Source organism: Aplysia californica, unplaced genomic scaffold, assembly GCF_000002075.1.
Source record: "Aplysia californica isolate F4 #8 unplaced genomic scaffold, AplCal3.0 scaffold00165, whole genome shotgun sequence".
Lineage (NCBI taxonomy): Eukaryota > Metazoa > Mollusca > Gastropoda > Aplysiida > Aplysiidae > Aplysia > Aplysia californica.
In genome coordinates, this window is record NW_004797435.1 from 939,449 (window position 1) to 967,303 (window position 27,855).

Below are 27,855 nucleotides of genomic sequence, written 5' to 3' on the forward strand. Positions count from 1 at the left end.
CGTAAATGCAAATAAATAATTTTCAATCTTTAAAGGTCTAAAAACAGAGGAGGAAACTAAACTTATACCTGAAAGTTTTTTTCTTCTCATAATTGAATCGGCTCTCCCTGAACATGAGGCCAAAATACTCTGTAAAGATCCCGAGCTGTGGAGTATTTCTTTTGGTCTCACATATTTCCGGTAACCTCTGTAGGTGTTGTTAGGTGATATAAACAAAAGCAAGCATGCTGAAATGCATGTGTCACTTAGTGGACTTCTGAGCATTGAACAGCCTGTGCTGGAAAGTTGTGTGTCTGAAGTTTGTCTATCAATCAAAGGCGTCTGATAGCTTTAACAAAAAATATTCGTTTCCAAGCAAAATGAATCGTTTTGCACTTGGATTATTACTTTTTTCGCTTGCGTCCATTGCTTCCGCAAAATGGAATGGCGATGTTGCAGACCGGTGTTTTTGTAAGGTGAGATTAGGTTTGTTGTTTGTCAACGCCCCTTTCCGTGGAAAGGATTAGATCAAGGTGACATGTACCCCTCTGTATTAAATACACTAAGTTGTGCCAAAGTCGATCAGCCTCCTTTCTTCTCCTGCGGTGTGTCCGTGACCCTGAAATCCTCAACTCATCTTACTTTAACTTAGATATTCTAAGAAGAGTAAGACAGGCCAGTAAGACTTACAAGAAGCTGAATCTGTGGTGCTACAAAAAAAACTAGATCTAGGCTATAAACTTAGATCTAGATCTAAATCTAGATTCTAGATCTAGAATCTAGACTAGATCTAGATTCTAGGGAGCTTTTTCGGTAGTTCCCACCCCCCTTATTTGAGCTTAGATCTAGACTACATCGAGACCGATAGGTTTGATCCGCGGCGAGCTAAGACATCAAATTATGGTAAAATTCAGGGGGGCATGCCCCCCTGAAACCCCCCACCTTATTATTATCGCAGTGGCTATTTTTACTAAAAAGTAAGCCTCCCAGGCTATTTTTACGGCGTGCCGTAAAGACTAAAGATTGCCTCCCAGTGAGTCCCAGGCTATTTTTGCGGCAATCCTGGAAAAGCGACCCTACTCCGCCTCTCATGTACGCGACATGCCTCAATGTATTAGATTTAGGCCTATAGGAGGGGCCGTTCAAAATATAAACTTACACCTCGGAGGGGAAAGGGTGTCTTTGGCTTCTGTAAGAAAAGTGTAAGATTGGTGGGTGGGGAGGTTAACCAAATATGACATTTCTGTGAGATGAACGTTTTGCTCATGACTGAGAAGAAAAGGTAAAAGAAAAAGTGGATAAATGCCAATAACAAGACCCAGATCTGCATGATCACTGCAGATCCCCATTGTTGGGTTGTTGTTTTTTTTAATTATGATGAAAATTCTGTAGGTGGATATATAATTTTTTAATGTTTCTTTGTAACTTTGCAACTGTTTTGTTGATCTTTTAATGTCTTGATGTCTTTTACTTGTAGGCACGTACCTATTGCATTGACAAGAGTCTCAATGTCTTCCACAGCTTTTTTAGCGTTTCTTTTTAGTCCATATGGTTTGATTAAATTGTATTAACTGAAATGATATATTTTTTAACAAGCAAGTTAAAAAAAGCCGCGTATAGTACAGGTATCTTTAAAATAATAATGGAAGTTGAAGATCGGAAAAAGTACTAATATTAAATTGGTGTAGGTGGGGGTAGGAGGCAAATGTGAGAAAAGTGGTATTGGGTTTTGTGTTTTAAAAAAGTCCCCAAAAGTGTAAGATTATATTTGAACAGCCCCATAGGTTTTCCATTTCCTCCTCTTCACCGTCATTCTATTCTCTTCGTCATCTTCCTTCTCTCTTCCTCCACCACCACCTCTTTCTTTTTCTCCCCACCATCATCATTCACCCTCTCTTTATCATCACCGCCACCCTCCTCGTCACTATCATTACCATCATCACTGCCACTGCCAGCATCATCATCTCATTCACTGACATCACTACATGTACCACACCCACAAGAAGAGCGGCCATTTTAGAGTACACTTTTCGCCTTGGGAATGCCTTTAAAATGTTCCTCCTTCCTTATAATTTGCACTGAGCAGATTTTTGATAGAGGTGTAAAAAAAATGTTTTGTGCGTTCACAATGATTAATTTATTAATTATTGTGATGCAATTTCAGGGTACAGGAACACATATATTTTTTTACACCTTCAAATATCAAAATTTTGCTCAGTACGATTGACCATAGTATCTGTATCTACCATTCCACCAATTTTCATGCAATTTTGTTAGAGAGTAAGAAGCCTTCGGTTTTTTAAAATTATTGTTTGTTTTGCATGTTGGTGCTGTTTCCATTCCATGGCAACTTTCATATTTTCCGACTTATCAAAATTTACTTTCTTCATTATTTCTTGATATGCCCGTATAATTTTTTTTCCTAAATATGAATCGGAAAAAGAATCACCCTTGGGGTGAGCTGTTCCCCGTAAAAATGGACAGTAATAATATGAGCACATCAGAAAACAATACACAAAAACTTAAAAAATGCGATCTATTTTATTATTTGAAAGAATCCCACAACAACAAGGTCCTAGTAAAGAACATAAAAACATTGAATTGTTTAAGTCCAGAATAAAGACTATAATTATGATAATACTAATAATAGAGGACATTTAATTATAGTGCCTTACTCTCGGTTTTAACCAGCTCAAAGTATGTTACATTAGTTTAGTCATTTAGTAAAATGTAGTATAAAATAACAAATAAGGTAGTAGCCTACAAGGCCTACAAGCCAAGACGGAATTTATAAGACTGAAAAACGTGTTCTACGTCATCAGTTTGTGACTGCCGTAAAAAGAACATTTCAGTTAATACAATTTAATCAAACCATATGAACTAGACAGAACGCATATATATGTGGAAGACATTGAGACTCTTGTCAATGCAATAGGTATGTGCCTCACAAATAAAAGACATCAAGACACTAAAAGATCAACAAAACAGTTGCAAAGTTACAAAGAAACATTAAGAAATTAGATGTCCACCTACAGAATTTTCATCATAATTTCAAAATTATTTGTAACCCCCCCCCCCCCCCCCCCCTCTAAAAAAAACCAAAAAAAAACAACAACAACAACGGGGATCTGCAGTGATCATGCAGATCTGGGTCTTGTTATCCACTTTTTCTTTTACCTTTTCTTCCCAGTCATGAGCAAAACGTTCATCTCACAAAAGTGTCATATCTGGTTAACCTCCCCACCCAATCTTACACTTTTCTTACAGAAGCCAAAGACACCCTTTCCCCTCTGAGGTGTAAGTTTATATTTTGAACAACCCCTATAGGCCTAGATCTAATACATAGAGGCATGTCGCGTACATGAGAGGCGGAGTAGGGTCGCTTTTCGAGGATCGCCATAAAAATAGCCTGGGACTCACTGGGAGGCTATCTTTACGGCACGCCGTAAAAATAGCCTGGGAGGCTATCTTTACGGCTCGCCGTAAAAATAGCCACTGCGATTATTATTAGGGCAGGGGTGCTGCCCCCCTGAAACCCCCCTACTCTTGGGGCCAAAACCCGCGAAAAAATCAATTGCGGGGTGGGAACTACCGAAAAAGCGCCAATTCTAGACCTGTTTCTTCTTCCACATCTATAGGCCTGGCACTGGTGGGGCTCACCTTGGGGGTGGGGGTTGTGACTCTTAGATCTTCATCTCATGGAGCTGTTAATTTTTATAGGAATCGATTTTTATTTATTATGGCAATTTTATATATATATATATTATAACCTACCTGGAACATTCTCTGCGTGACAGACTGAAGACACTCGATGCTACTTAGGGATAGGCTACTTACTGATCTCTCCCTATACCATCAGGTACGTAAGGCGGAGAGCAGTCCATGCCACGCTTGTCTATCCCTGGCCACGTCCTCCAATTTCGTCAAATTCAGGCCCTGGGTGATTTCCTCATCCCTTATTGTGCCTCTATAGCCTATAGAGCTTCCAGTTTTGGTCTTCCTCGTTTTCTTTTTTCCAGTTGGTTTCCCATACTATGTCTAATAGGATAGGGCAATCTTGTCTTCTGCATTTTTAAAACATGTTCTAGTCTATATCTCCATCTTCTCCTTAAATTGTTATGGTTGTGTTGATATCTTCAATTCCTGCTCTTCCAACACTTCATATATTCATTATTTGTAATAAATTCATTTACCTTTAGTAAAATTCTTCATAAACATTTTGTTTGGAATCTTTTTTAATGGACTGTTTTCAAATAGTACTCTATATATTGCCCTTGTGACTGTGATAGGACCAGCTAACCTAGTGGAGTAGGCCCACTACATGAGAAGCAAAAATCACATTTGCTTTTATCATGCAAGTTGTTTTTTAGGAGCATTTTTAGTCATAATTCTGACTTTCTTTGATCTAGCATGTTGATAATTTAACTATTGAACCTAAAAATTGAACTGTCAGCTAACAAAAAAAGAACAATTGTTATTTTATTGGTTAGCCAGTCTTATCACAAGTGCAATAATGTTCAGGCTGGAGTATGTAGTCCCTGACTCTGAGTTAGAATTGATTTTGAATTTTGTCTTGATGGTGGCCCAAAGAGCCTTCTGTCCGTTCAATAAAAATTTCAGAACTGCCAAGTATTCTTTGTGTGTGAAACTTCTACACAGGATCTCCAAAATGTTAGTCCATATCTGAGAAGTCCAGGTGCTTAACTTTATTTCGTGCAAGCCGCTCCCATTGGCTCGCGGTCGGAACTGGTGAGCCGCTGACAGCGGCCCTGGCGCTTTCCTTTAGAGCGACTTCGACATCAAATTACTTTTCGGCGATCTCTTTTATTGGGATTTCATTCATTAGATGAACTATCAAACTAGGTTCACTTGTTTTAATTTTTTAATGACCAATTTTGTGAATTTTTCGTTATTTCAAGATTTAGATCTAGCACCAAAAAAGAGCCCAGGCATAGTGGGTTTACCCTCCTCAGAGATAGAGTTAATCTTACATACCTGAGGATCAAAGGATGTGGAAAACATGTGACAAAACCTGACATGGTGGGAATAAAACTCCGGTCCTCCTGTATAGATGAACACAATAACACCAGTTGAGTTACAGTGCCCCCTGGACCTGTTTCATTTAGTTGTACAATTTGAGAAATTTGACATATAAATAAATTGTTCAACTGCAAGGATCACTATTCTTTGCATGGGACTTACTCTATAAAGAATTGTATATTAATTGTGATTTTTAAATTAAATGTTAATGAAAAATTATTTTAAAAGCCTTTCGAGTACAGTAGTCATTGTTTAAACACAATTAAGGGGGCTCTCGTGGCCTAGAAGTTAAGGTGTTGGCCTCTTTTTCAAAGGTCCCGGGTTCGAATCCGGGTAGCGACCGAAAAATTTTCTTCTCTAAAATTGTCTCTTTTCACCTCCTTTCCTGCTCTCCAGCAATGCTCTGTCGTCTGCTTTCTGCCCCCTCCCCCTCATCTCCTTTGCCTCCTCTTCTGGGCTCCTGACTCTTTCTGCAGCCTCCTTACTGTTGTCTTTCTGCCACACCCCTGATCTTCTGGTAGGAAAGATCTACCCCTAGCCTTCTCGGACAAGGACGACAAATCTCGGAGGGCCCGTGTGCAAGTTGCGCTCGTTTAAGATCCCTTGGTGGTCTAAAATCTATAAGAGTAGGCTTCGGCCGCCACCCGGGCAAAATTCAAAATTTCCTACCAACTGAAAATATTAGGTGTGTCCCGCGCGCTCATATAACCTTATGCAGTTGTGTGCGCCGTAAAACTCTTACCAAAAAAAAACACAAGCTATTTTATACAAAATTCCTGTTTTCAGTAAATGATTTCAAATCCTGGTTTTCCCCCTCTTTATTTTGTGCATTGCATCTTTCCTTAGCATTATGTAATTTTAAAAAATGCCAGCTGATCTGGTTAACAATGAAGATGGCTAGACGAACTTTAGTTTGATCATAGTTTCTTGTCTTTACTCTTTCAGTAGGTCTACACATCAGATTCCACAATTTTATGCACCCAGGGGTAAAAGATGTTACTTTAAAACAGGTTTTTTCATTCAGTCAAATATTGATGGATTTATTTGTGTGAGCACTCAAACTATTTGTTTGGACAAATGATCACAATCTGGGTGAAAATAGGTAGCATAATAATCAAAGGTAGCACAAGAGGATCAGGTGTATATCTTGGGGTGGACTAAATCTGTACCCCAAAAATGCCACTTAAGTGGCGTGCCGGTGAAACACGGATCCAAAAATACTGCTTAAATGGTAAGCTGAATTCGAAGTAACAAATTAATCTTTATATATATATTATATATAAAAGTGGACTTCTGAGGCTTTTTGTGCTCAAACTCCTCCCTTATTACCCAACCCACACCTTTGAAACTTTGCAGGTGTCCACAGCATCCATGTGGCTAGGACCTAACTTTAAAAAATCCATGCAAACTGCTTTCCCTGATTTTTCCAAAACGCTTTGTTTGGTCCACACAGAGTTCGAATCTTGGGAAAGTCCGTCTTCTAAGACGCCATTGTATCATTGTAAACAAGTGAGGTTTCCGTTCACTAGCCGTGCGCACTGTTTCCACACCTTTGAAATTCTGGAGTGTACAACTACGAAAACGGAATAGAAAGTCAATCTACACATCTATTATATATTTGGCGACTTGGAAACACGTGTGTCACTTTTCTCTCAAAATTTATTGCTCCATTCCAGTAGAGTGTAAATATAGTTGGCCCATGACTTTCAGTTTCATGTTAATACACCGATCATTCCTTTCATCAAAAGGGGGCCCAGCTAGTTCAAAGATATGATTCATTTAGTATGCAGCTGCTGATCACTCTTTTTCTTGTTTTACTGATATTTTGTGTCAGAATAACATTTTTTATTGTATTAAAATTTTGTGTTATCATTAAAATGATTTGAAATATCTTTTTGCAGTTGAGCGGAGAAGTGGATGACTGTTCTTGCAAAGTGGAAACTTTGGACTCCCTGAACAATAATCAGATCTACCCGCGCTTGAAAAGTTTACTAGCCCGCAATTATTTTAGATACTTCAAGGTAAAGACAATGTAGAACAGTTTGCTTTTCTTTTTCTTTTGTTTAAACTTTTGGCTTTTCCTATAAAATTATTTTTGCCTTTTAAGCTATTTTCTCTATAATGATATTATATGAGTGCTATTTTTTCATATGAATATTTTACTTTCAATTTAATATTTGCTTTGCAAGTTGACACAGTTGCAGTACTTTTATAGCATTAGATCAGTTATAGATGACCTCATATGTCACTGACCTTCAATGATTTGCCTATATTTGGAATTTATGGCCACAGGGCTAACTTTAGCTGTTAAAGTGTTCTGTTAAGTCTTTGTGGGTTTTTTCGTTATTGTCAATTTGAAGCTTGATAATGTTTGTTAGTAGTATGTACAGTGATGTATAGATTGTGTGTACTCGTGCTGAGTATATTAGGTGGGGGGGGGGGGGTTTTAATGTAAATGTGTTAAGTGTTTTCTATCATCTTTGCTTGTAATACTTTGTACTGTTGCTCATAATGTTGCGTTTTTTCTATAAGAAGTAAAAGTGCTCTTCTAATTCCATACTAATTGTGGTAATATTTTCACAGGTTAATTTAAAGAAGCAGTGTCCCTTCTGGTCTGATGATAGCAGATGTGCTCTGAAAGACTGTCATGTGGATATCTGTCAAAAAGTAAGGAACACTACTGGTTTAGCGTGAAAAGATGTTGTGGCTTCTTCTTCATAACTGTAGCCTTTTTTCTGATTGTGTTGTGAGGAAATGGTAAAGGGATCATTGTCTGGCATAGTTTCTCTTTCCCATCTACAGCAAGATTTTGACAATTGCTGCTTCCCGCTTCCAAATGACTAAAGGTCTCCAGTTCTGGTGATTGTTTCTCTTTGCATAGCTTCAAAAAGCTGTTATTGATTTACCTGTCTATTCTTTAATGTTTTACTTATAAATAGGAACTTATTTCAAATGTCACATGCATTGTTGTCTCTTTACAACCTACCCCCCCCCCCCCCCCCCAGTGCAGTGCTACTGACTGAAGTGTCTTTATAGGCTATTCCCAAAAGGGGGGATATTTCCATGTTCCTATTCACTGTAGAATTGTAAATGGGCTGATTGATCAATGTCATGCTCATACTAATACTGTGCCTGAACAACATATGGCGAACTGCTGCTTTTTCTTTCCTCATCCTTACTATCGTCATTTTCCTCTACTTCTTTTGTATGTTTGTCACTCTCTTGTGAACTGCTTTCGGCGGTGCCTTGATAGTTGAAGCAGACTTTGTGCTGTTGAGGCTAAAGAGGTTGAACAGAGTACGCCTGATTCCCCTTTTAGACTTCTCTGTTGACATTCACCCCTTGACGCTCATATGACCTTATGCAGCTGCAAGCGCCGTAAATCCTTACTAAAACCCCAAAAAAATGAAACCAACAACCATACTAGCTTCTTCAGACAAGAGGGAAATGTCAATTTTATCTAACTGACCTGAGGAAACCCTTTAAGATTTCGAATTGATAATTATCAATTATCTACTTTCAAGATATCCAACAAAGGCAGTAACTGTTTCTAGAGAAAAATTTTTACCTTTCTGTCTTTCAATTTTGCCATTGTAAAACAACAAAAGCAGGTCGTTGTTTATAAAGAAATAAAATTAAAAGTCATTTATGTTTGTGTTTATATTCACTTAGGATGAGGTTCCAATCAAGACAGAGAAACAACCAGACAATGAGAGCAACAACCAGCATGAGAAGAATAAGGTAAGTAGGTCATAGTCACTTTGGACACATCTATCAGAGTTGTCTTTGAAGCCTATATATTTCTGATATAGATCATCATTACTGATTCTGCGGCTAGAGGATTTATACCCTTTTGTTCCCAGATTTTTAAGCTTTGCTGAATATTTGGGAAAACAGGAATGAGTCTATGCAATAACTATTTTATATTTGTTGATTGCCTTCTATTAAATAAGTGGGGAATTTCCAAGGGAGAAGAAAGATGGGGAATTTTATTATTGTCCTTAAGAGAATGTGAACATTTAATGATCTGAACAATATCTGAAATGTCTTTTAGTTTGAGGCTGTCTTAAGTAGATTCTTTCTCTGTACAGTCCCACTGATATATCTATGTGCTTTCTTTTTCTTCCCCCAACATTAAATGCTGATTGTCATGTTAACTCTTATCAGCCAGTATTAATTTAATTAAATCTGTACTTTCATTAAGAATTTGCATAAGTTTTTTCATCACTGACAGTTTGGGATTTAGATCTGTCTCGTTCAGCATGCCAAAAAGTGGACCATATGCAACATAGGGGAAGAGGGTACTATCAGGATAGTGAGATTGGATACAGAAAAAGCAGATGTGTAGAAGGATTTAGTTAGTGATCTTGACTGGACTCTAGTTCCCAAAAGTTTGGGTGATACAATGTGCTGCCACTTGAAAAGTACACCTTCGAGCTTCAGATTGTCACACGGAAAGGAAATATCGTCATGCCTATTATTAACTTGACCAACATTATAAAGATGGATTTGAAGGACTGGATGGAAATGTGTGTTTTATTATGGGAGGTGAGAATGACACGTTTTTGGTGTTTTGGTGGAACAGGGTAAACTGGTATGACCCGGAACATGTCATTCTAGCTGATAAGAGTTAATGTGCATCTGTGTTAACATAAACATGGCAAAACAAAAGCAATTTGACAGAAATTATGTCTGCTTCAGTATTCAGTCAACATTCCCTATGTTATCTAGATGAGATGATAATAAACCAGGTAGAATTTATATCCCAGAAAGTGTCACTCTCTTAATGCCAGATGTTCCCTCTTTACATTTTCTCGAGTCTCTCACCAAAGCTCTGAGTGCTGAAGGGCTATATTTACAATGCAGAGGTTTTCCTCTACTGATGACTTAACGTTTCATAAATCTTGATTTCTTTTTAGGCTTCCTTACATAATTTTAGAGGCCTATCATTATTTATTTTGGAGGAGGAGAGGCTGTTATTAATGATTTGTAAGGGACATAAAGATAAGCTCAGTGCTGGCTGGTTCGTTCTAAAGCTCCTTGAGGAGGAGTTATTTTATCAAGTATCCTTCATCTTTTTGACAAAATATAATATCCCATTTAGACCTGACAGGCAGGGTAAAAGCAGCACACTTCTTCAGTTTGATCTAAAGTGTGTTGTTTTGGGACCTAAGAAAAAACATTTTCAATCATGGATGGCTGCAGCTAAGAAGCGCAATTATCATTTTTCTTTTCACCCCACTCTAGACAAGTTGTTACTTTCCCTGAGTTGATTATTAAAAGGTTATTAATAGATGCACTGCCCACCAGAAGGAGGGGCAACCCCTTCAATTGTCTTCTTTTGTTTGTTCTTCCTTCTTTTCTCTTTACCCTGGCGTCGAGTCTTCTAGCTGTAAAATAATCCATTAACGAAGGGTATTAAAACAATAATAGACTGGAAAAATCAGATGATATTGTGATACTCTTCGCCTGTAAGGATTGGATGTCTCTACTAAAATTGATATCTCTTAACTTTTCCCTGTGCTGTCTGTGAAGCTACCACCTGTAGCCAACAAAATAAAGTAGTAAAATACACCTCGGGAACAAGATCAATCAGGTGTCAATATAAGGGAAGTATATGAATATTGATTAGGAAACACCTTGCCTTGCACCTGTTACCTGCTTTATTACTGGTACTTTCCACTTGTTGTTTATGTGAAGAGCTCTGGGTTGTTAGTAATAATATAACTGCTTCATTTCTTTGAAATACCTGTATATGACTGAATTTTTTCAACTTTTCTTTTTTGTGATAATAGTGATGACATTGGATTGTGTATTTGTAAAGTATATCCCTTCTTAAGAGATTGCTGAATAGGCTTTACAGTCTATTGTCGGAACAGGACAAGGGGCCTTTATGACAACTATTTTAGTAATAATTGTTATTTTGGATGGCTTTTGTAGAAAGTATTATATTCCCTCTCGAAAAAGGGCTACATATACTTTACAATATAATATATGAAATAGACCATTGCATTTGTCGTTCAACCAGGTTCTTCACAGAAAATAGATGTATGCAAACTAAATGAAGCAATTGCGTGTGTGTGTGAGAAAGAGAGAGAGAGAGAGGGGGGTCCTGTAAGCCATTTTAGCAAAAACACAGTGCATAAATGAGCTTCATTTTTATTATTTAATTTGCATCCTCTGATCAATTATTTGACTTGCATCCTCTGTTTCACCCACTTTGTGATAACAGTTATGAAACAGTGGCTCATCAGCTGTTCCACACACTGTACACTCTGACACTAGTGGTATCTTTCTCCCTCTGAGACCAGACACTGAGGATTGTTCAGTTGGTATCATGCGGCCAACAAGGTGCTCTTGTGCTTGGGTTGTTCGGGAAGTTGTTAAGGCTCTCCACCGACTTGGCTGGGTCTTATTGGAGATGGATCTTAACTTTAAATCCCTGCCCCGTACAAAGTGTTGAAAAGGGCGGTAGACCTATACAGTTACATTTATCGAACATAAGATTGCTTTTGTAATGCTGTGAATCCTCAGCTTATGTAAGACAGTTGGTCTGATTAGTTTTATCAGCCAGTTTTTCAAATGTTCCTTTTTCTCAGTACACAATGGAGAGCAATAAGGGAGAGCAGGGGGGTGGCGACTGCACAGAAGAGAGACAGCTCAGTGCCTTGGACACAACAATTAGGTGAGTGTAACAAACAAGTTTTATACAAGGGCGTTCTTGGCAGTGTCTTTACACAAGCCAGGTGTGAGTTACAGCTCGTGCTGGGGGTCAGTGACCGAGCTGTGTCTTGTCCATGGAATTATCGCAGGTGGTTGGAGTGTGCCATTGGTAGGTATTGCTTCTGTTTTTCCCTGTGTTGTTGATATCTGTCAGTCTTGCTTTTTCTCTGCATAAGGTTACTGTTATTGTGTTGATGAGGTTCATTTTACCCGATCTAAACAGAAAGTTGCTACAGTAAGGAGCCAGGATAAACTCTTTGGGCCAAAGTAGATCTCAAAAGAACATATGTGGTAGTACAGAAAGATTGGTTATTATACAAGATGTACCACTAACATCCCTCTATTCTATTGATAGAAGGAATTCTTGAATTTATCATAAGGCATGTGTGGGTGGTTGGAGGGGACCACGAGAAGGTACTATTTCTTTTCTTTTGGGTTGTCTGTTTTGCTTTTTTGAGCATTTTTTAACCCTTATTGTGCGGATGTTCTTTTCTTTTCTCAACTAGACTAATAAAGAGCATGTGAAACTAAAACAGTAAATAATAAATAATTTGTACTTATCAATCAATGTTTTTTCTCTATTTCCTCTTTTGACAGTGATGAGAAGAAAGCAGAATTTCAGAGCTGGAGGGAGCATGACGAGTCTCTCCCTATGTTCTGTGAAGTGGATGGTAAGTGACCTTCATCTTCCTGCATCAGTAATGTAATGGTCAGGCTCTTCAACATTGCATACAGAAGACGGTTTGATTCTCGTTTGAGGATGTTATTTTTAAATTTTTTTTAGTAGTCCTGTCTGTCTGCTGGGATGCTGTATCCCACTCAGCCTGAGTTGGCCCTGTGAGGCTGGGATGAAATCTCCAAAATGATCTGGATTGCATCAATGAGAGTGTAAATTCAAATCATTGACTCTCTTCTCCCTTGTTTGCCCCCTGCACCTTCTCAAACTGTTTCTTGCAGTTGATTTTGAGGTTGTTGGAAAGGCATCACTGATAGGTCCTACTTCTTTAGTTTCCTTCTGTTGTTGTTGTCTCAGTCTTCCTTTTTTCAGCACTAAATGGCCATTACCATGTTAATATGTCTTTCTTTATTCAAATTCTAAAAAGCTGTTTGTGTCTTTAACAATTCAAATCCATCACTCAGCTCAAGCTGTGCCCAGATGCTGCTGAAATGATTTCATACCTAATAGTTTTCCCTACTCAGATCTACTGTATTTTCCTTTCACTTCTCCATTTAGCGTTTTGTTGATACATCAGCAATTTTCCTTGACATAGTCCTACTGACAGATATAAGTACTCCCCACCGGCATCAGAGGTGGTCAAGCCGTGAGTCGTGGCTACCACTGACCAGCTGTTGACAAGTGCTACCAGCTCTGAACAGCAATGTGTTTTATGTGAATGTAGCCTCTTAGGTATTCTTTTATGGGATGAAGCCGTAAAACTTACAAATGATACTTACAGAAAAAGGGTTGAAAAACATTCGAGACCCTGGACCTGAACCAGACGGTTTTTATCATCATAACTTTTCCAGTGTATGCTTAATTTTTAGACTATTTGAACTGTATTGTCAAATTATGAAAGAAACAGAGGTAAGAAAAAGAAGAGTGATGAGAGTATTTAAATCGAAGTTTCATTCACTTGTTTAATACCAGAAACTTCGTCTGTACAGATGAGCACTCAAATGACCTAGAGTATGTAGACCTGTTGTTGAATCCAGAGAGGTATACAGGCTACAAGGGTCTCTCCCCTCGACGCATTTGGAGGTCTATCTATGAGGAGAACTGCTTCAAGTGAGATACTCTTCTGCACATTCACACTTTTTAATATTTTGATTTCTTCTTTTTTTTAATCTCCTCATCCTCTTCCTCCTCCTTAAATTTTTGTTCTCCCCCTCCTCCTTCTCCTCCATCTCCTTTGTTTTCTTCTCCTGTTTTCTTTCCTCCTCTTTTCTTCTTTACTTGTCATCATTGTCACCCTCGTTTTCCTCCTCTTTTTTTTCTTCATCTCATCTGCATTATCATATACATTACCTGTTTTTCCGCCTGTAGTCATTGCTCTTTTTGGTAATTCCCTTCCGGGCAGACAACTCAAAATGGCAACGGTTGATGCAGACAGTGCAAAACTCTGGCAACTAAAAACATGCTGTACAAAGCACAGACAAAGGGTCTCTGTACACAGCATTTAAAAATCCACAGAGAAAAAAATCTGGATACTATTTTACAAGTGCATTCAACATCTTATATGACTTGGTCAAACTGAAGTATGTCCATTTTTGTATCTGGATTATCCATCTGATTCCCAACCACACGCTAGACTGTGGACAGTCATTTCCCCCATCTGGTAGTTTCACATGAAGATGGGACATGAATTACCAACATGACTGCTGATGATGAACACACAGCTTGGTTTGTCTCATCAAGCTAGCTTTGGTTACCTTTTGCTGAAGCGTTAACATTTTTTATTTTTTAAAATTTCATTTTATGATATAAAGTTCTAGTCCAGTGCTTGCCAACCTGGGCTGTATTGGCCACTAGTGGGTGATCTGGTAATTTTGGTGAGCAGTGGGAATCACGTGGGAAGTGACAGGTGTTATTAAATACCCCACTCAGAAATACATGTTGGTGAGCGTTATGAAAATAGTAGTCTTTTAAAAATGACAAAAGTGAGTGCTGGCCAGTGAAAGGTTAATAAGTGCCAGTGAAGCCAGTAAATATGTTCATAGACAAGTGTGATTAGTACATTGTTAAACATAAACCAACTATCCTAACAGGCGATTGATTTTTACAGTTTTTGTTTTGTGAGGTTATTGAGGGAGAAATTTTCATTAAATATTATCTGTAAGGTCAATATGAGAAAGAAATGTCACCATTTGATATTTATTTTCCACAGGCCAGAGAAAAGTGTTGGCTATGGCCCTGAACCTATCACTGAAGCAGGTTTGTGTTCTTTTTATTATAATTCTTTTACCCTTGTTCAATCAATCTCTACCCTCCCCCCTCCCCATCTTATTTAGTGACCCAACACCCTCAAGAAACTTCAAACCACTTCCCCTTTAGCTTCACATAGTCAACACCTTTTTATTTGCCTGAAGTGAAAGAGGACTGCTACTGTATAAGAATAGCATGAGTGAGATAAGCCCGATATCATTGTATTGAGAAGAGGGATTTTTGTCATTTTCATTTCCAGATAATTATGACAGTGCCACGTCTTCCAGTGGTAAGTAAAAGTCATTTCATTCTAGGCAGGCTCCACCATTACTCTGGTATTGTTAATAAGTTCCAAGGATCTGTAGTAACCCACTGTAGAGTACCTTTTCTTCCATGATGTTATGCATTGTGACACGACACTTTACATTTATTGCCTTTCACATTTCTCAGTAGTTGAAAATTTTATGTACCATTTTGAGAAATCTGCTGATCCTTGATTTGATGCAGAGAGTGTGCCATCTATCTGCTCACTTACATCTGCTTTTATTAATTCACAGACGCTGTAAAATCTCTGAATTTGTGTGTCATGCCTGCATTACCTGTTTATCACTAACCTGCTGCTAACTGTTTGTTTAACCAGTATTCTAATCTTATAGTTCTATTGCGAGTCTGAGTCTGTATGCCAATTCTAAGTTAAACAATCGTCCTATGTAAGACAACAGAATGGAATTGATGATATATTTGTGATGGAAAGAAGGTAGTAGGTCCTCTCTTTAAATTTTCATGATTTGCTCCATGCCTTTTCTATAATGACTGCTTGAGGTTTTTTATGTCAAGATGGTGTTAGGCCTTTTTATACATCACTTTCAAGGATTTTCAAAGTGCAAGATTTTAAGAATCTAAACTTTCCTCTTTGATTACTTATAATATCCATCCCCATTTTATATCGCATTCTCTTTACAAACAACAGAAACACAAGGACACCATATAATCACCATGCACAATTCAACTTCAAATCTTTCTTCATAAACACCCATTTATTTTTATTTGTACCATATTTTACAGCTGCCTTCTTGGAAGGTAATTTTACATCGCTTTTCAGAGGAATCCTTGGACTCTGTCTATGGCTAAGAAATCATTGTTAATAGCAGGAACTGTAAAAACTGCTTGTTCTGTCATATTATTGCCTGTATTTCTGTCATTCATGTGAGTTTCTTTTCATTTTCTTTATTTGCTTTATGTACTTACTCCCTGTAACTAAATCAAGTTGCTTTGCTATATTTGTCAAGACTCTTCCTCGCAGTTTGATTTTGTTTCTTTTGTTGTTTTTTTACTTTGTCCAGCTGGTACAATGGCAGTCATGTGTCAAATTTCTCTATCTCTCTGCTTTGTTCTATGCACTTTGGTGATGAGACGGGTACAGGGACTGCTCCTACTTTGCAATCCCCTGCTGTTTCTTCAACCTGCAGTGCAACTGATTTTTACTTCACATGTGACCAGTTTTCTTAACCCTATCCGTACGTCTTGTTTTACTATCGTATCATCCTTATGAGGTGGGGAACTCTGTGCCACCACTTTCTAAAGAGGAAATTTACTCATTAATCTGATCCGTACGCTTTGCATAGCAGTCTGTCAAAATGATATTTTGAGAAATACTGAAAGTTTGAAAGAGATCTTCGCTCTAGAAGTTTTCTAAAATGTGAAGAATACAACCCCGGGGGTACAAAATGACTCCAGGGTGTACGGATAGGGTTAATTCAGAGGGTCCCTTGTCTTCAACTTTAAGGCTGCCACATTCTGATTTCAAAAGTGCTTTTTTTTTTTGTAATACTGACGAGAGTATTTTCAGTTTTATGAGGAATTATTTTTTTGAATTTTTACCAGGTGGTGGCTAAAGCCTATTTTTATCAATTTTAGGACCACCAAGGGATCTTGAATATGTGCAGCCTGCACATGGAACCTCTGAGATTTTTTGCCCTTATCTGAGAAGGCTAGGTATTCAATCTTACGTATCCTAAGATCAGAGGTGTGGCTGAAAGACAGCTCTAAGAACGTGCTAGGAGTAGCAGTAGAAAGAGTCATGAGTCAGGGAGAGAGGAGCAGAGAGCCGGGTGGGGGAAGGGGTGAGAGAGTGGAGTGGAAAGCAGATGACAACAAGGGACTAGAGAACAGGAAAGAAGGACAAAATAGGAAATTGTTGAGAAGAAAACTTTTTAGTTGTTGGTAGGTTTCAATCCAGGGATCTTTTGACTGAGAGGTGAACACCATACCTCTTAGACCACAAGAGCTCCTTTCTGGGGGGGCTGCTGTTCTTGAGGTTGTTGTTATTGATAATGGGAATTGATATGAGTTGATGGGTTTTTATTTGTCAAGCAGAGGTTTGCATATGGCTGCCCAAGATATGTATGTCTTTTTTAAGTGTTATGTAAAGTTGGTTGTCTTTTGAAAGTTTTCATTTTCAGATCGTTTCTTCCTATTGAAATTGTAAAAAGAGCTTAAATGAGCATGGTTTCCTTTCACTTCATCTGTCTTATGCATTGGTCATTCGCCATGCTGTTTGTAATGTGCTTGGATTATTGGTTGACGTAATGTGTTGCATAGTATTAGTTCTTTGATTCCTATTGCTTGTTGCAAAATGCTGTCATGTTTCTATCTCAGAATGATCTAAGATTTTCAATGTAAAGTTTGACCTGTAAACTATTTTTCTTTTTGGCTCGTGTTTATTCAGCTCCTCTGTACATTTGTATGGAAAAAATCTTGTTTTATAGCCTTGTCTATATTTTTTGTTTGCCAGGAATTGATTAGTATTCATAGAATGAACTCCAGCTTATCTGTTTCCTTAATTTTCAGTGTTTGTTCCAATACTGAAGTTTGATGTAATGTCTTGTGGAATCGACTTATTTTGTCTGTTGATCTGACGAAACTATCTACCTTTGCCATTGCTTCATGTTATCATCAGTATCGATAGATTCTATATTTTTCACTCGGTATATGTTTTCTGTCCTTCTCTTTGAGATAGGCCTACCTAACAAATTTTATTTTTCCTTAAAATTTAAACCCATCTTTAACCCTCTGCTTTTTTTTTCAGATGTTCAGTGTAAGTGGATATAGGCACCAATTTTATGAAACATTTTATTGTACTTTTACTATTCCCACTAAGTCGCAGAATGTGATATTCTTGAGAAACTTGTCTGGGTGCTGCCATTCTGTAATAAATACTTCAACCTATGGTGATTCTGGTGATGTAGTTCATTGTTAACATTGTTATGTTAAGCCATTTCAGAAGAAGACGATTCGGTTAGACAACTTGAAATATAATAATCAAGTGCTTCTCTTGCTGGGTTCCTGCTTGATACACACAATCAACCTACAGCTAAATATCCCAGCAGTGAAAATTTCAATGTTTTTTTTCTTCTCATGGCTCAAGCTAAAGAGGTCCTGGGATAATGGATTGGCTGTGCTTTTATCTCTAGATTTTATCATATGTTGCTTTAAATGACAGTTTTCCAAGACAAGTTTTACCAATATATCAATTATACTCATTTGTACCATACACTAGGCACTGGTTTTATAAAGCAAAGGTCTGACTGTTGAAAGTTGCTAGTTTGGATTTGATGGTCAGGGTAAAACAAGATTTTAAAATGTCTGGGAGTGCATCATTTTGCACATTAATGGTTTTGAGGTCTGGTTTCATTTGGCATTTTAAAACGTTTTTATTGTATTTTTCATTTTTCGTACAAGATCATTTTGTTTTGTTTTTTAAATTGAGGGGTATTTTGTCCACTTTTAAAACTGGACACCAATTTGGAAAAGGAGTCATTTTATTGAAAGAAGGAACTAACGTTTGCATGTAGTCTTGTCTTTGGTGATGGGTTTGGTTTTTGCTGGGAATGAACAAGATGCAAACATGGGTTCAGTAATTTGCTTTTGAATTAAAATTACCCAAGTTCGGCAAGTAACTGGTCCTAGTTTTGGGAGTGCTCGGGGGGAGGAAATGTAGCTTTGATCATTATATGCTTTCACACTCATAGAGTATGCAAGGACGCGCTGGTAACATGTGCAGGGTATCACTGGTAAGACATTATTCATAATTCTGTACAGCTGGGAGTTTGTCTTTTGTCGGAGTATGTAGTCTTTTGTCGGAGTAGGAAGTCTTTTGTGGCTCTGTTTGGCAAAGACAATAGCATCTCGTTTTTAGTTGAACTGAATAAATATGTTTTTAGTTTTTCAGTGTCACTTTTATCCTCTCACACTATGTGAACAGCGACTATGGTGTTACAGTTAGGCCTGAATGCCATTTTTCCAGGGGTTTTTTGCAGTTTATTGTTTTTGGTGGTTATTTCCGTTATTTTCATTTGAACAGTTGTTATCCTAAGCATTTGTTTTCTGTTTAACCCCATATTAGATGTGTCTATTAACTGTCTTTTGGTTTGCCAATGCAAGTTTCTAAATTTCAAGTTATTTTCACAAAATCCGAGGGGTATCCCAGGTTAGGTTTTCACTGTTGCATGCAGATGATGGGAGTTTGATTATCTGGGCATTATTCATTGAGTATCTTCGTCTTCTGGGATGGTGTATCCCACTCAGTCCAGGTTGGCTATGATAGGCTAGGTCGAAGGAGCTTATCTCCTAAACTATCTACATTGTATTGATCAGGAACAACAATAATTCCAAATTGTGGGTACTTTACTGCCAGTGAATATGCATATGAGAGCCTCCCCCACCCTGTTGTTCTTAGTTCTGTTGTCACTCAATAAGTGTGTTGACGGTTTTTGGGTGTGCTTGTGCTATCCTATCTGTTGTCCTCATAAATTCTTCTTGATGCGATATGAGTTGTCAGAGTGGGTAGTAGGAGAGCGGCACTAGTAGGTCTTATTATTTTTTGTTTCCCTCTGTTGTTCCTATCTGTGTTGCTTTTAATTTTCCATGCACTGAATGACCATAAATGTATCTGAGTTTTCTCTTTGGTCAAACAAACCAAACTTGTCTTGGTCACTTTCCTTGAAGTACAAGTTTACAACAAAAGGCGCTCTGCAAATCTTCTTGTTATTCTTACATTATAGCTGTGATGACGCGGACCAGTTATATCTGTGAACTCTTTTATCTTTGTGACTCTTTCCTCTCTACCTGACAAACACTTACAGACCAAAAGTCTGCGTAAACACGCTAATATCTTCCTTTTTGTCTTAGAGCTGAGAAAGCCCAGTATGTTCTGCTTTCTTGTTGTGGTTAGGTTTAGAATGATACTTCATCACATCCAACTTGCAGCTTTGTTTGTGATTTTCCTTTTCCAAGTCCAGCTTAGTTGTTGGTGTTTAATTTGAATTAAGAAAAGCTCCTCCACTCAAAAACAACTGTGCAGTGCAAGGGAAAAGCAAGAAAGATAAACAGAATCATTTGAGGAAAAAGAAAATCAGTGGGGCCTTCTAGTTGCACCCTCTAACCACTCAGTGTGTTTTCCCTTAGTGCCAAGTCCTTGTCTCACAAAAGGCTGTCTGAGGTTGTATGTCAGTCTCGTATTGAAAATTTTCATCTTTACTTATATCACTTCTTGTAATTTTTTCTGTTGGTTTTTGTGTTGCCAGAATGATTGTGTTTCAGCTTCATTCATATATATATATATATGAATGTCATCGACAGTTGTTTAAGAGCTGTTTTTCTTTTTTAAAAAACAAAGCAATGGATTTGTGGGTGTCTATAGGACTTTATTTTCACAGATAAATATTTTAAAAATGTATTTTCTTGGTAAAGTACTTTTTTTAAAATGAACCGTTTCTTTTTCTTCTCTCCTGTTTCCCTCTGTAGCAATGTGTTTGGAGAAACGGGTGTTCTATCGGCTCATCTCAGGCCTCCACACCAGCATCAACATCCATCTGTGTGACCAGTACCTTTTCCCAGGTCAGTGCTGTATGAGTTGTGTGTGTGTATGTGGGTGTGGATACTTTCTATAAGTTTTTCATTTGTGTATGTCTGCTTGAGTGTATGTTTGTGTGAATGTTTTTTTCTGTTGTATTTGTGTTTTCTTTATGTCTGTGTATGTGTAAATATTTCTTTTTGTTTATATGTGTATATGTATGTGAATATTTTAATGGTGTATTGCTTGTGAATATTTATTGTTTTATGTTGTTTGTGAGAAATTTTTTTGTGATGTGTGTAAATATTTTTGTGGTGTGTGTTTGTGTGTGTGGGAGATCTCTTCTCTATGTGTTAATATATTGTTATATGTGATATAAGGAGACGTAAATTGAGGCGGTCAAAGCATGTTTCTGTTTTAAAAAGGCAATAAGTTTTTTATGATTTATTTTTACTCATATGTGTCTGTGCATATAAAACCTTAGTATTTTTCAAATTACTAGTCACATTCTCTGAGGATGTACTCACAAATATTTATATGGATATTTTGAACATGTCACCACCTCACATTTGAGTGGAGTTTGTAAGTAATTACTACGTCAATGTGTAGTTAGTTCCTTTTTTGCATACTGCTGGGTTTCAATGCGAATAACTTGTTTGAATCCTAGTGAATGGCATTATTGAATTTGGCTACATTTACATTGGTGGAGAATTTTTTTAGGCTCACCACCTACTTGACTTGGTCATTTAAGGGATGGAAGTTTGGAGGTCTTGCCTCTTAAATTACTTTAATTTTGAAAATATTGTTAAAACCATACTTTGCTGTTGTTTATTTTCCATCTGAATGCTATTAACTGTCTCATGTTTGTTCCCCTTCAGCGAAGAATGGTTTTGGCCCAGGTACTTGGGGTCACAACCTCAAGGAATTCCAGCGTCGATTTGACCCAGAGAAGACAGATGACCATGGCCCACAGAGGCTGAAAAACCTGTACTTCACTTACTTAGTAGAGTTACGGGCCCTATCAAAGGCTGTGCCATATTTGGAAGAGGTAAAATACTTAACACCTTTTTTTTTTTTTTTTTTGTGGTGATCTTGAATGCACAAGTATTTGATACCACAATTATCACATCAGGTTGTGCATTTAGTCCATTTGAACAGATATTCCTGCAGTGTGATTATGACCCCTATTGGGGGTATTCCTGCAGTGTGATTATGACCCCTATTGGGGGTCATGACGTTTGGTGATGGGGTCTGCTATTAAAGAGCATGCATACTTGAGATTTAAAAACATGTTTTTCCCTCTTACATTTATAATAATAAAGGTGCAGCTAAAGGTGACAGTTAGCAGTATATGACTATTGTAGATCTTTAATCCAGCTTCTCATGGCCAACCTAAGTTGAGTGGGATACAGCACCTCAGTAAACAAGCAGAGATACTCGATTTAAAAGAAAAAAAAACTTTCCCCACATAGGAATTGCATTCATATTTTCTGGGTACAAGGGCGAAGAGTCTAACCATTACAACTCAGATACCTGTGTATGTTATGTCTGCAGTTTCTTGTTTTATTTTATAACAAGGCAAAAGATGCAATGCTGTTATCACTCAATAATAGTCTTCAGCAATGTAAATTTCAACATTTTTTGTTTTTCTCTCAAATCAGGAAGTTTTCTACACTGGTGATGCTCAGGAAGATGCAGATTTAAAGGAAGGCGTGAAGGACTTTTTGGCAATTGTCAAGTAAGACTTTTGTTGTTAAAGTTGGAAAGGCACCGTGTTCATGTAGGCCTACCACTTTTTATTTGAGAGAAATCTTTTTACACTTTACAACAAAACTACTACTTGTACACTGATTTATTATTGGCCAAAATGCACAAATACGTATGGCTGTCTCTGGCTCTCCTTCTCCCTCTTCCATTTCCTCTCTCTCTCAAAGATCTGTACACCCAGTCACAAAGAACACTAACTTGTGGTTCACTTGGGGGAGCACAAATACACAGTGGGTGGTTGGCAGGTGCTCTGGTGTGGTTTGCTTCTTCTTTGCTATCAAACATCTATCGTCCTTATTTCCCCTTCTTCTTATTATGTTTGTTACTCTCTTGTAACACCTCTAATCTTCTGGCGTTCATATGACCTTATGCAGTTGCGAGCGCCGTAAAGCCTCTACTGAAACAAAAAAACAAATACACATATTTGGATGTGTCATTTCTGCCTCATCTTGTTTTATACACACGTTTGATTGAAAAGAAATTTTTTAGAATAGGAAATTGTTAAAGTTATGTTTTTGTCTGTATCCTGTGACACCAGTTGTATGGAATGGCAGTTCCCTTCAAATTTTGTTGGGTTTTTTTTCCTTTCCAGAAACTTTCCTGATCATTTTGATGAAAGCCAGCTGTTCAAGGTCAACTCTCAGGAAATGCTACAGCTCAAGGTAAGTGGTGCTCTCTAAATCTTATTTTTTGCAATGATTAAAATCTTTTGAGCTTCTTTTTTAGCTTAATTCATACAATGGTGTAGATAGACAAGCAGGTATAATATGATTTTCAATTTTTTCATAAACAGAAAGAAATAGTGTGCATATTGGGTATTTGTATCTTGCCTTAGAATTAGCATTTCTTTTGTCTGAATGCATTCAAACTTGGAATGAACATTCTTCAAAGCAACATCAAAAATTTTTTAGAGTGGAATTGCTGTTAGTCAGTTGAGAGTGAAGCAATATAAGTATCCAAATTGACTGTCTGAGTGGTGTAAAAATAGGACATCTGACAAGCAAAAATGCTTGTCAAATTTAAAGTTGGTTATATTTAAAATCCTTGTATACAAAGTTAAAATTTTGACTGTACATTAAGCAAACATAAGTCAAAGTAATTTTCTTGGAAAAAAAACAACTTTAAGTGATGTTTCTGTTGAAAAAAAAACCCTGATCCTTTACACACAACTGATCATCTACTTCACACAAGCAGTCATTTTTAGCATTTCTCACACTACTGATAAATGACTATCAGTTACTTCATATAATGTATCATTTACTTCAATGTAAACTGTAATCCCCAAGTTCAGCTTGTTTTGAGAGAGAATTCAGAGGAATTTTCCTGTTTTTGGTCAACAAGGAGTAGGCACATCTGGTTTAATGTAAAATGTTATGTCTGGCTCATCTTTCGTTCATTCAGAGCGAGTTTGTCCATCATTTCCGCAATATCTCTCGGATCATGGACTGTGTTGGCTGCGACAAGTGCAAGCTGTGGGGAAAGTTACAGGTGTGTAGTTCAGTCACACTAGGGTTTTTTTCTCTTTGTTTTGGGTATAACTTTTATGTTTGTTGACATGTAGAATGAAGAACAAAGCTATGCATGGGTTGATCAGTTATCATATTTTGTCTGAAACTGAAAAGAGAAAAAGTTTTTTAAAATATTGAAGGATAGTAAAGTCATAATTGACAAAGCTGCAAATAGTTTTCTGCATATAGTTGTTTCCGACTGCATCATTAATATCTTTGTAATATGCATCTTCGAAGACGATTTTGATTTCTTTTTAAGTTTCTGTCTTTAAGGTTGTACCGTACTGTTTTGTTCCCATCCCTGTGTTTATTCAGGTGGGCGCTTTGAAGGCTCCACCAGAATGACCTACATCTTTTTCTCACCTCTATAATCTTTTTGTGAGTCTTGCCTTTTCCGTGGGTGGTTGGTGGGTGCTCTGGTGTGGTTTGCTTCTTCTTTCTTATCAAACATCTATCGTCCTCATCTCCCCTTCTTCTTTTTTATGTTTGTTACTCTCTTGTAACACCTCTAATCTTCTGGCGCTCATATGACCTTATGCAGTTGCGAGCGCCGTAAAACCCTCTACTAAAACTAAACTAAACTTGCCTTTTCCCTGCATAGAAAGACTTGTTATTTTGTCTATGTGCTTCGTTTTACTCAAATGAAAGCTGTTTGAACAGGTTTTGGGAATGGGCACAGCTCTGAAGGTTCTCTTCTCCGGGGACAGCATGGCGGGGGACTCCACGGTCAATGCCAGCCTCAAGTCAGACTTCCAGCTGACCCGTACAGAGATTGTGGCGTTGTTCAACGCGTTTGGGAGGTCAGTCTGATGCCATTGCATTGTGCTCATGAATGCCGTGTTGGTTCCTGTATAATGCTTATATGTGTGTTGTGTGTTGGTTCCTGTATAATTCTTATGTGTTGTGTGTTGGTTCCTGTAAAATTGTTATGTGTTTTGTGTTTGTTCCTGTAAAATTCTTATGTGTTGTGTTGGTTTCTGTATAATGCTTATCTGTTTTGTGTGTTGGTTTCTGTAAAATGCTTAGGTGTGTTATGTGTTGGTTTTGTAATGTTTATGTGTTGTGTGATGATGCCTGTATAATGCTTATGTGTAGGTACCGCAAACTGGCCGAGCGCCTCCGTGGCGCACTGTCACAGAGACCGAAACCCATATTTTTACCTTCCTAAAACACTGTGTGATCATGCATACACACAGACACTTGATATATCAGAAGAAAGAGGAGCTTTTCCTCTTTTTAGTGGTCTTATTTATTTGAATCAACGATTCTTTTGAAAGCAAAATCTTGCGGGATAAAAGACAACACTATCGAGGTTTTCACCGCAGCGGCCGCGCGTTTCGTGCATTGATTTTTAGAGTGACCTCGGTTGAACAGGAACGGGGAGCGTATGGTATTAAATACTGCAATCTGATTCGTCGATATTTCAAGATGAGAAGACGCTCTTTCCAGTGATATATTTCTAAAGACTGTCCTTAAAGAATTAATAGAAGAGATTTGCATGTGAAAACTTACGGTGCTGTTTTTTTATGGAACCAGTGATCGGACTGACTACGGAAATACATCGGCAGAAAGCCCATTCATTCCTCTTCAAGAATAACACAGCCATTATACGCAAATAAATACTGGACGCTCCCCGTCGGCTCGCAATCAGGGCACCATGGCCCCGGTTTCATATAAATTCTCTCTCCTTCCCTTCAACGCGGCCCGGCGCGCAGCCGATAAGCCGTCGGTCGCGAGTGGTGATTTTAACCTCCCCTTGTGTTTCTTGCCGTTTTGGTCAAAAAGCCATGTTTACGTCAATAAATTTCCATCTTCTGGTTATTTGATAGCCCTGAAAAAAATTGGGATTGTTCTCTATGTGCATAGGTGTGTGTCTACAAGTTTTTGTGAATGTCCATTCAAATTTAAGAATGTTGTGACATCTCAAAGTGTAGAAATTTCGCAATTAAAAAACTGTAACATTTTTCTGCAACTTCAGATGTTCATAACTTTGTTAAAAATGAAGCTATATGTATAAATCTGGTATCAAAATGCTCAGAATGATAAATTCTATAAAGTAGTGCAGTTAAATATGAAATCAGAGGACTTTGAAATTTCAGTTTGTGGTACCTACTTATGTGTACTGTGGTTCCTGTTTAATGCTTATGTGTTGTGTGTTGGTTCCTGTATTATGTGTTGTATTGTGTGTTGGTTCCTATATAATGCTTATATGTGTCATGGGTGTTCTTGTATTATAATGAGTGTCACTTTGATTCTTGAGATTCCTGGTAATGAATGGGGGTTTTTTGGTTCTTATTTATGCTGATCAGCATTGTATTGGTTGGCGTATTATGCTAATGAGTGTCATGTAGCAGTGAGTTGTTTCTCATCACTTTTTTAAGAGGCTGGCAGTTGGTGACTGCTCCCCTGTGGTCTGTTTCTCTTATTTTGTTTGGGTATTCTTAGCGTGCGAGTGGATTATTTCTTATCATATGATAATAGCCCTGTAGAAATTGATTGCTATGCATCAGGTCTTTATTTTTGTATCAACTGCTATCATATCACAGAATGACCTAATTGTGTGGATTACACCTGAAATAACATATACTCTGACATTTTTGACTAACTGCTATTCCAGATTTGTGGAGATGTCGCCAATAAAAACCTGGCATCTTTGATGTAATGATAAGGCAGAGCAAAAGAAGTGAGCTCAATCCTCTGGTTGGGAATATGTTCCATTGAGTATCTTTATCTTTCTGATCATATAGTATCCCTCACTCGGCCAAGATTGGCCCCAATTGAGAGGGTTGAAGCAGTCCACTTTCTAATTATAATCTCTAGTTTTGTCAAAGGGAGTACACAACTTTGACAGTTATATACTTTTCATAAGAGACAATGTCCTAGACCCGAACGCTTTTTTCCTTCTTCTCCCCCTTTCCCCCTCTCACTCCACAAAAATTAAGTTATGAGTGCTTGTACTGCTAGCCAGTGCGCCCCCCCCCCCCACCCAATTGATTCATATTTTAGTGACAAAGTATGTCAACCATCCTTAATGTTTTTTGTGGCCTGGAAAAAAAATATGTTTGATTTGTTAGGCTTTTTGTCATGTTTTTGTTGCTTTTTACAGCACAGTGTGTGGTGGTGATTTGTTATGGTTTGTTTTTGTGAAGATATAAAATTGTTTCTTTATCATTTCATCATACCTTTCTGCTTTCTTTTTTTTTCCTGGCAGGTTGTCCAGCAGTATTCATGCCTTGGAAACATTCCGTGCCCTGGCCAGGTGATCTGATCCAACACCGTGCTGAATATAGAACCCTGCGACTTACTTAAATGATCCAGTCCAATGAAGTAAATGATAAGTTGTGTGATGAATGTAGTAAATGTGTGTCATCGTGGTGAAATGAGGTGCTGGTCAAAATAATGAAATCGAAAAAAAAAACAGCATTTTTCCCGCCTGATAGGAAATGTTTATTGAATTTTTCAAAATTATCTCAACATCTTTTATGTCCATTTAAAAACTTATTTTTGTGTGGGTTTTACTGAAAATGTTGATCAATGGCACAAAAACTGTAAACTTTCAGTTTCCAAGCGCTCTCAAACTTTGGAAGTCACCAAACTCGGACGTCCATTTTCTGACACCAGATTTGTAATCTTTTCATCAAAAGCAAAGCAGATGAACAGGGTTTAGGATTTTATTAATGATAATAATAATATGCCCAAAATTGACAAGCGCCTGTTTCCACCATGTCCTGACACCAATGATCACTCATGTATAGTAAATGATAAATTGTTCGGAATATATGACAGTAAATGATAAATTGTGTAAAGTAAATGATAAGCTGTTGAGAGTATATGACAGTAAATGGTCAGTTGTGTATAGTAAATGATAAATTGTTCAGAGTATATGCCAGTAAATAATAAACTGTGTAAAGTAAATGATAAATTATGTGAAGGAATATGAAGGAATGTAATTTATCAACTGTGTGAAGGAAATGCTTGAATTGATCAATCGTGTGAAGTAAATGTTCAGGTGTGTGCCGTATGTATGGCATTGTGTTTGTATCGTGAAATAGTGTAACATG

The 27,855-nt window shown here is 37.6% G+C and overlaps 1 protein-coding gene across 4 annotated transcripts; it reads left to right on the forward strand.

Annotated features, from left to right (window-relative positions):
- Positions 1–194: 194 nt before the first annotated feature.
- On the forward strand, positions 195–27,212 carry LOC101862032 (ERO1-like protein alpha). 4 transcript variants are annotated; one of them, XM_005097862.3, is made up of 17 exons: positions 195–455; positions 6,921–7,040; positions 7,603–7,686; positions 8,692–8,760; positions 11,619–11,704; positions 12,340–12,413; positions 13,408–13,528; positions 14,628–14,674; positions 14,925–14,954; positions 15,731–15,745; positions 20,471–20,563; positions 21,398–21,567; positions 22,181–22,257; positions 22,879–22,948; positions 23,688–23,774; positions 24,455–24,594; positions 27,006–27,212. In XM_005097862.3, the coding sequence occupies exons 1-17, from the start codon at positions 360–362 to the stop codon at positions 27,055–27,057; spliced, it is 1,431 nt and encodes a 476-aa protein (XP_005097919.1). In that variant the 5' UTR covers positions 195–359; the 3' UTR covers positions 27,058–27,212. The 4 variants fall into 4 exon arrangements, with proteins under 4 accessions (XP_005097919.1, XP_005097920.1, XP_012937709.1 ...); XM_005097863.3 differs by lacking the exon at positions 15,731–15,745; XM_013082255.2 differs by lacking the exon at positions 14,925–14,954.
- Positions 27,213–27,855: the final 643 nt, after the last annotated feature.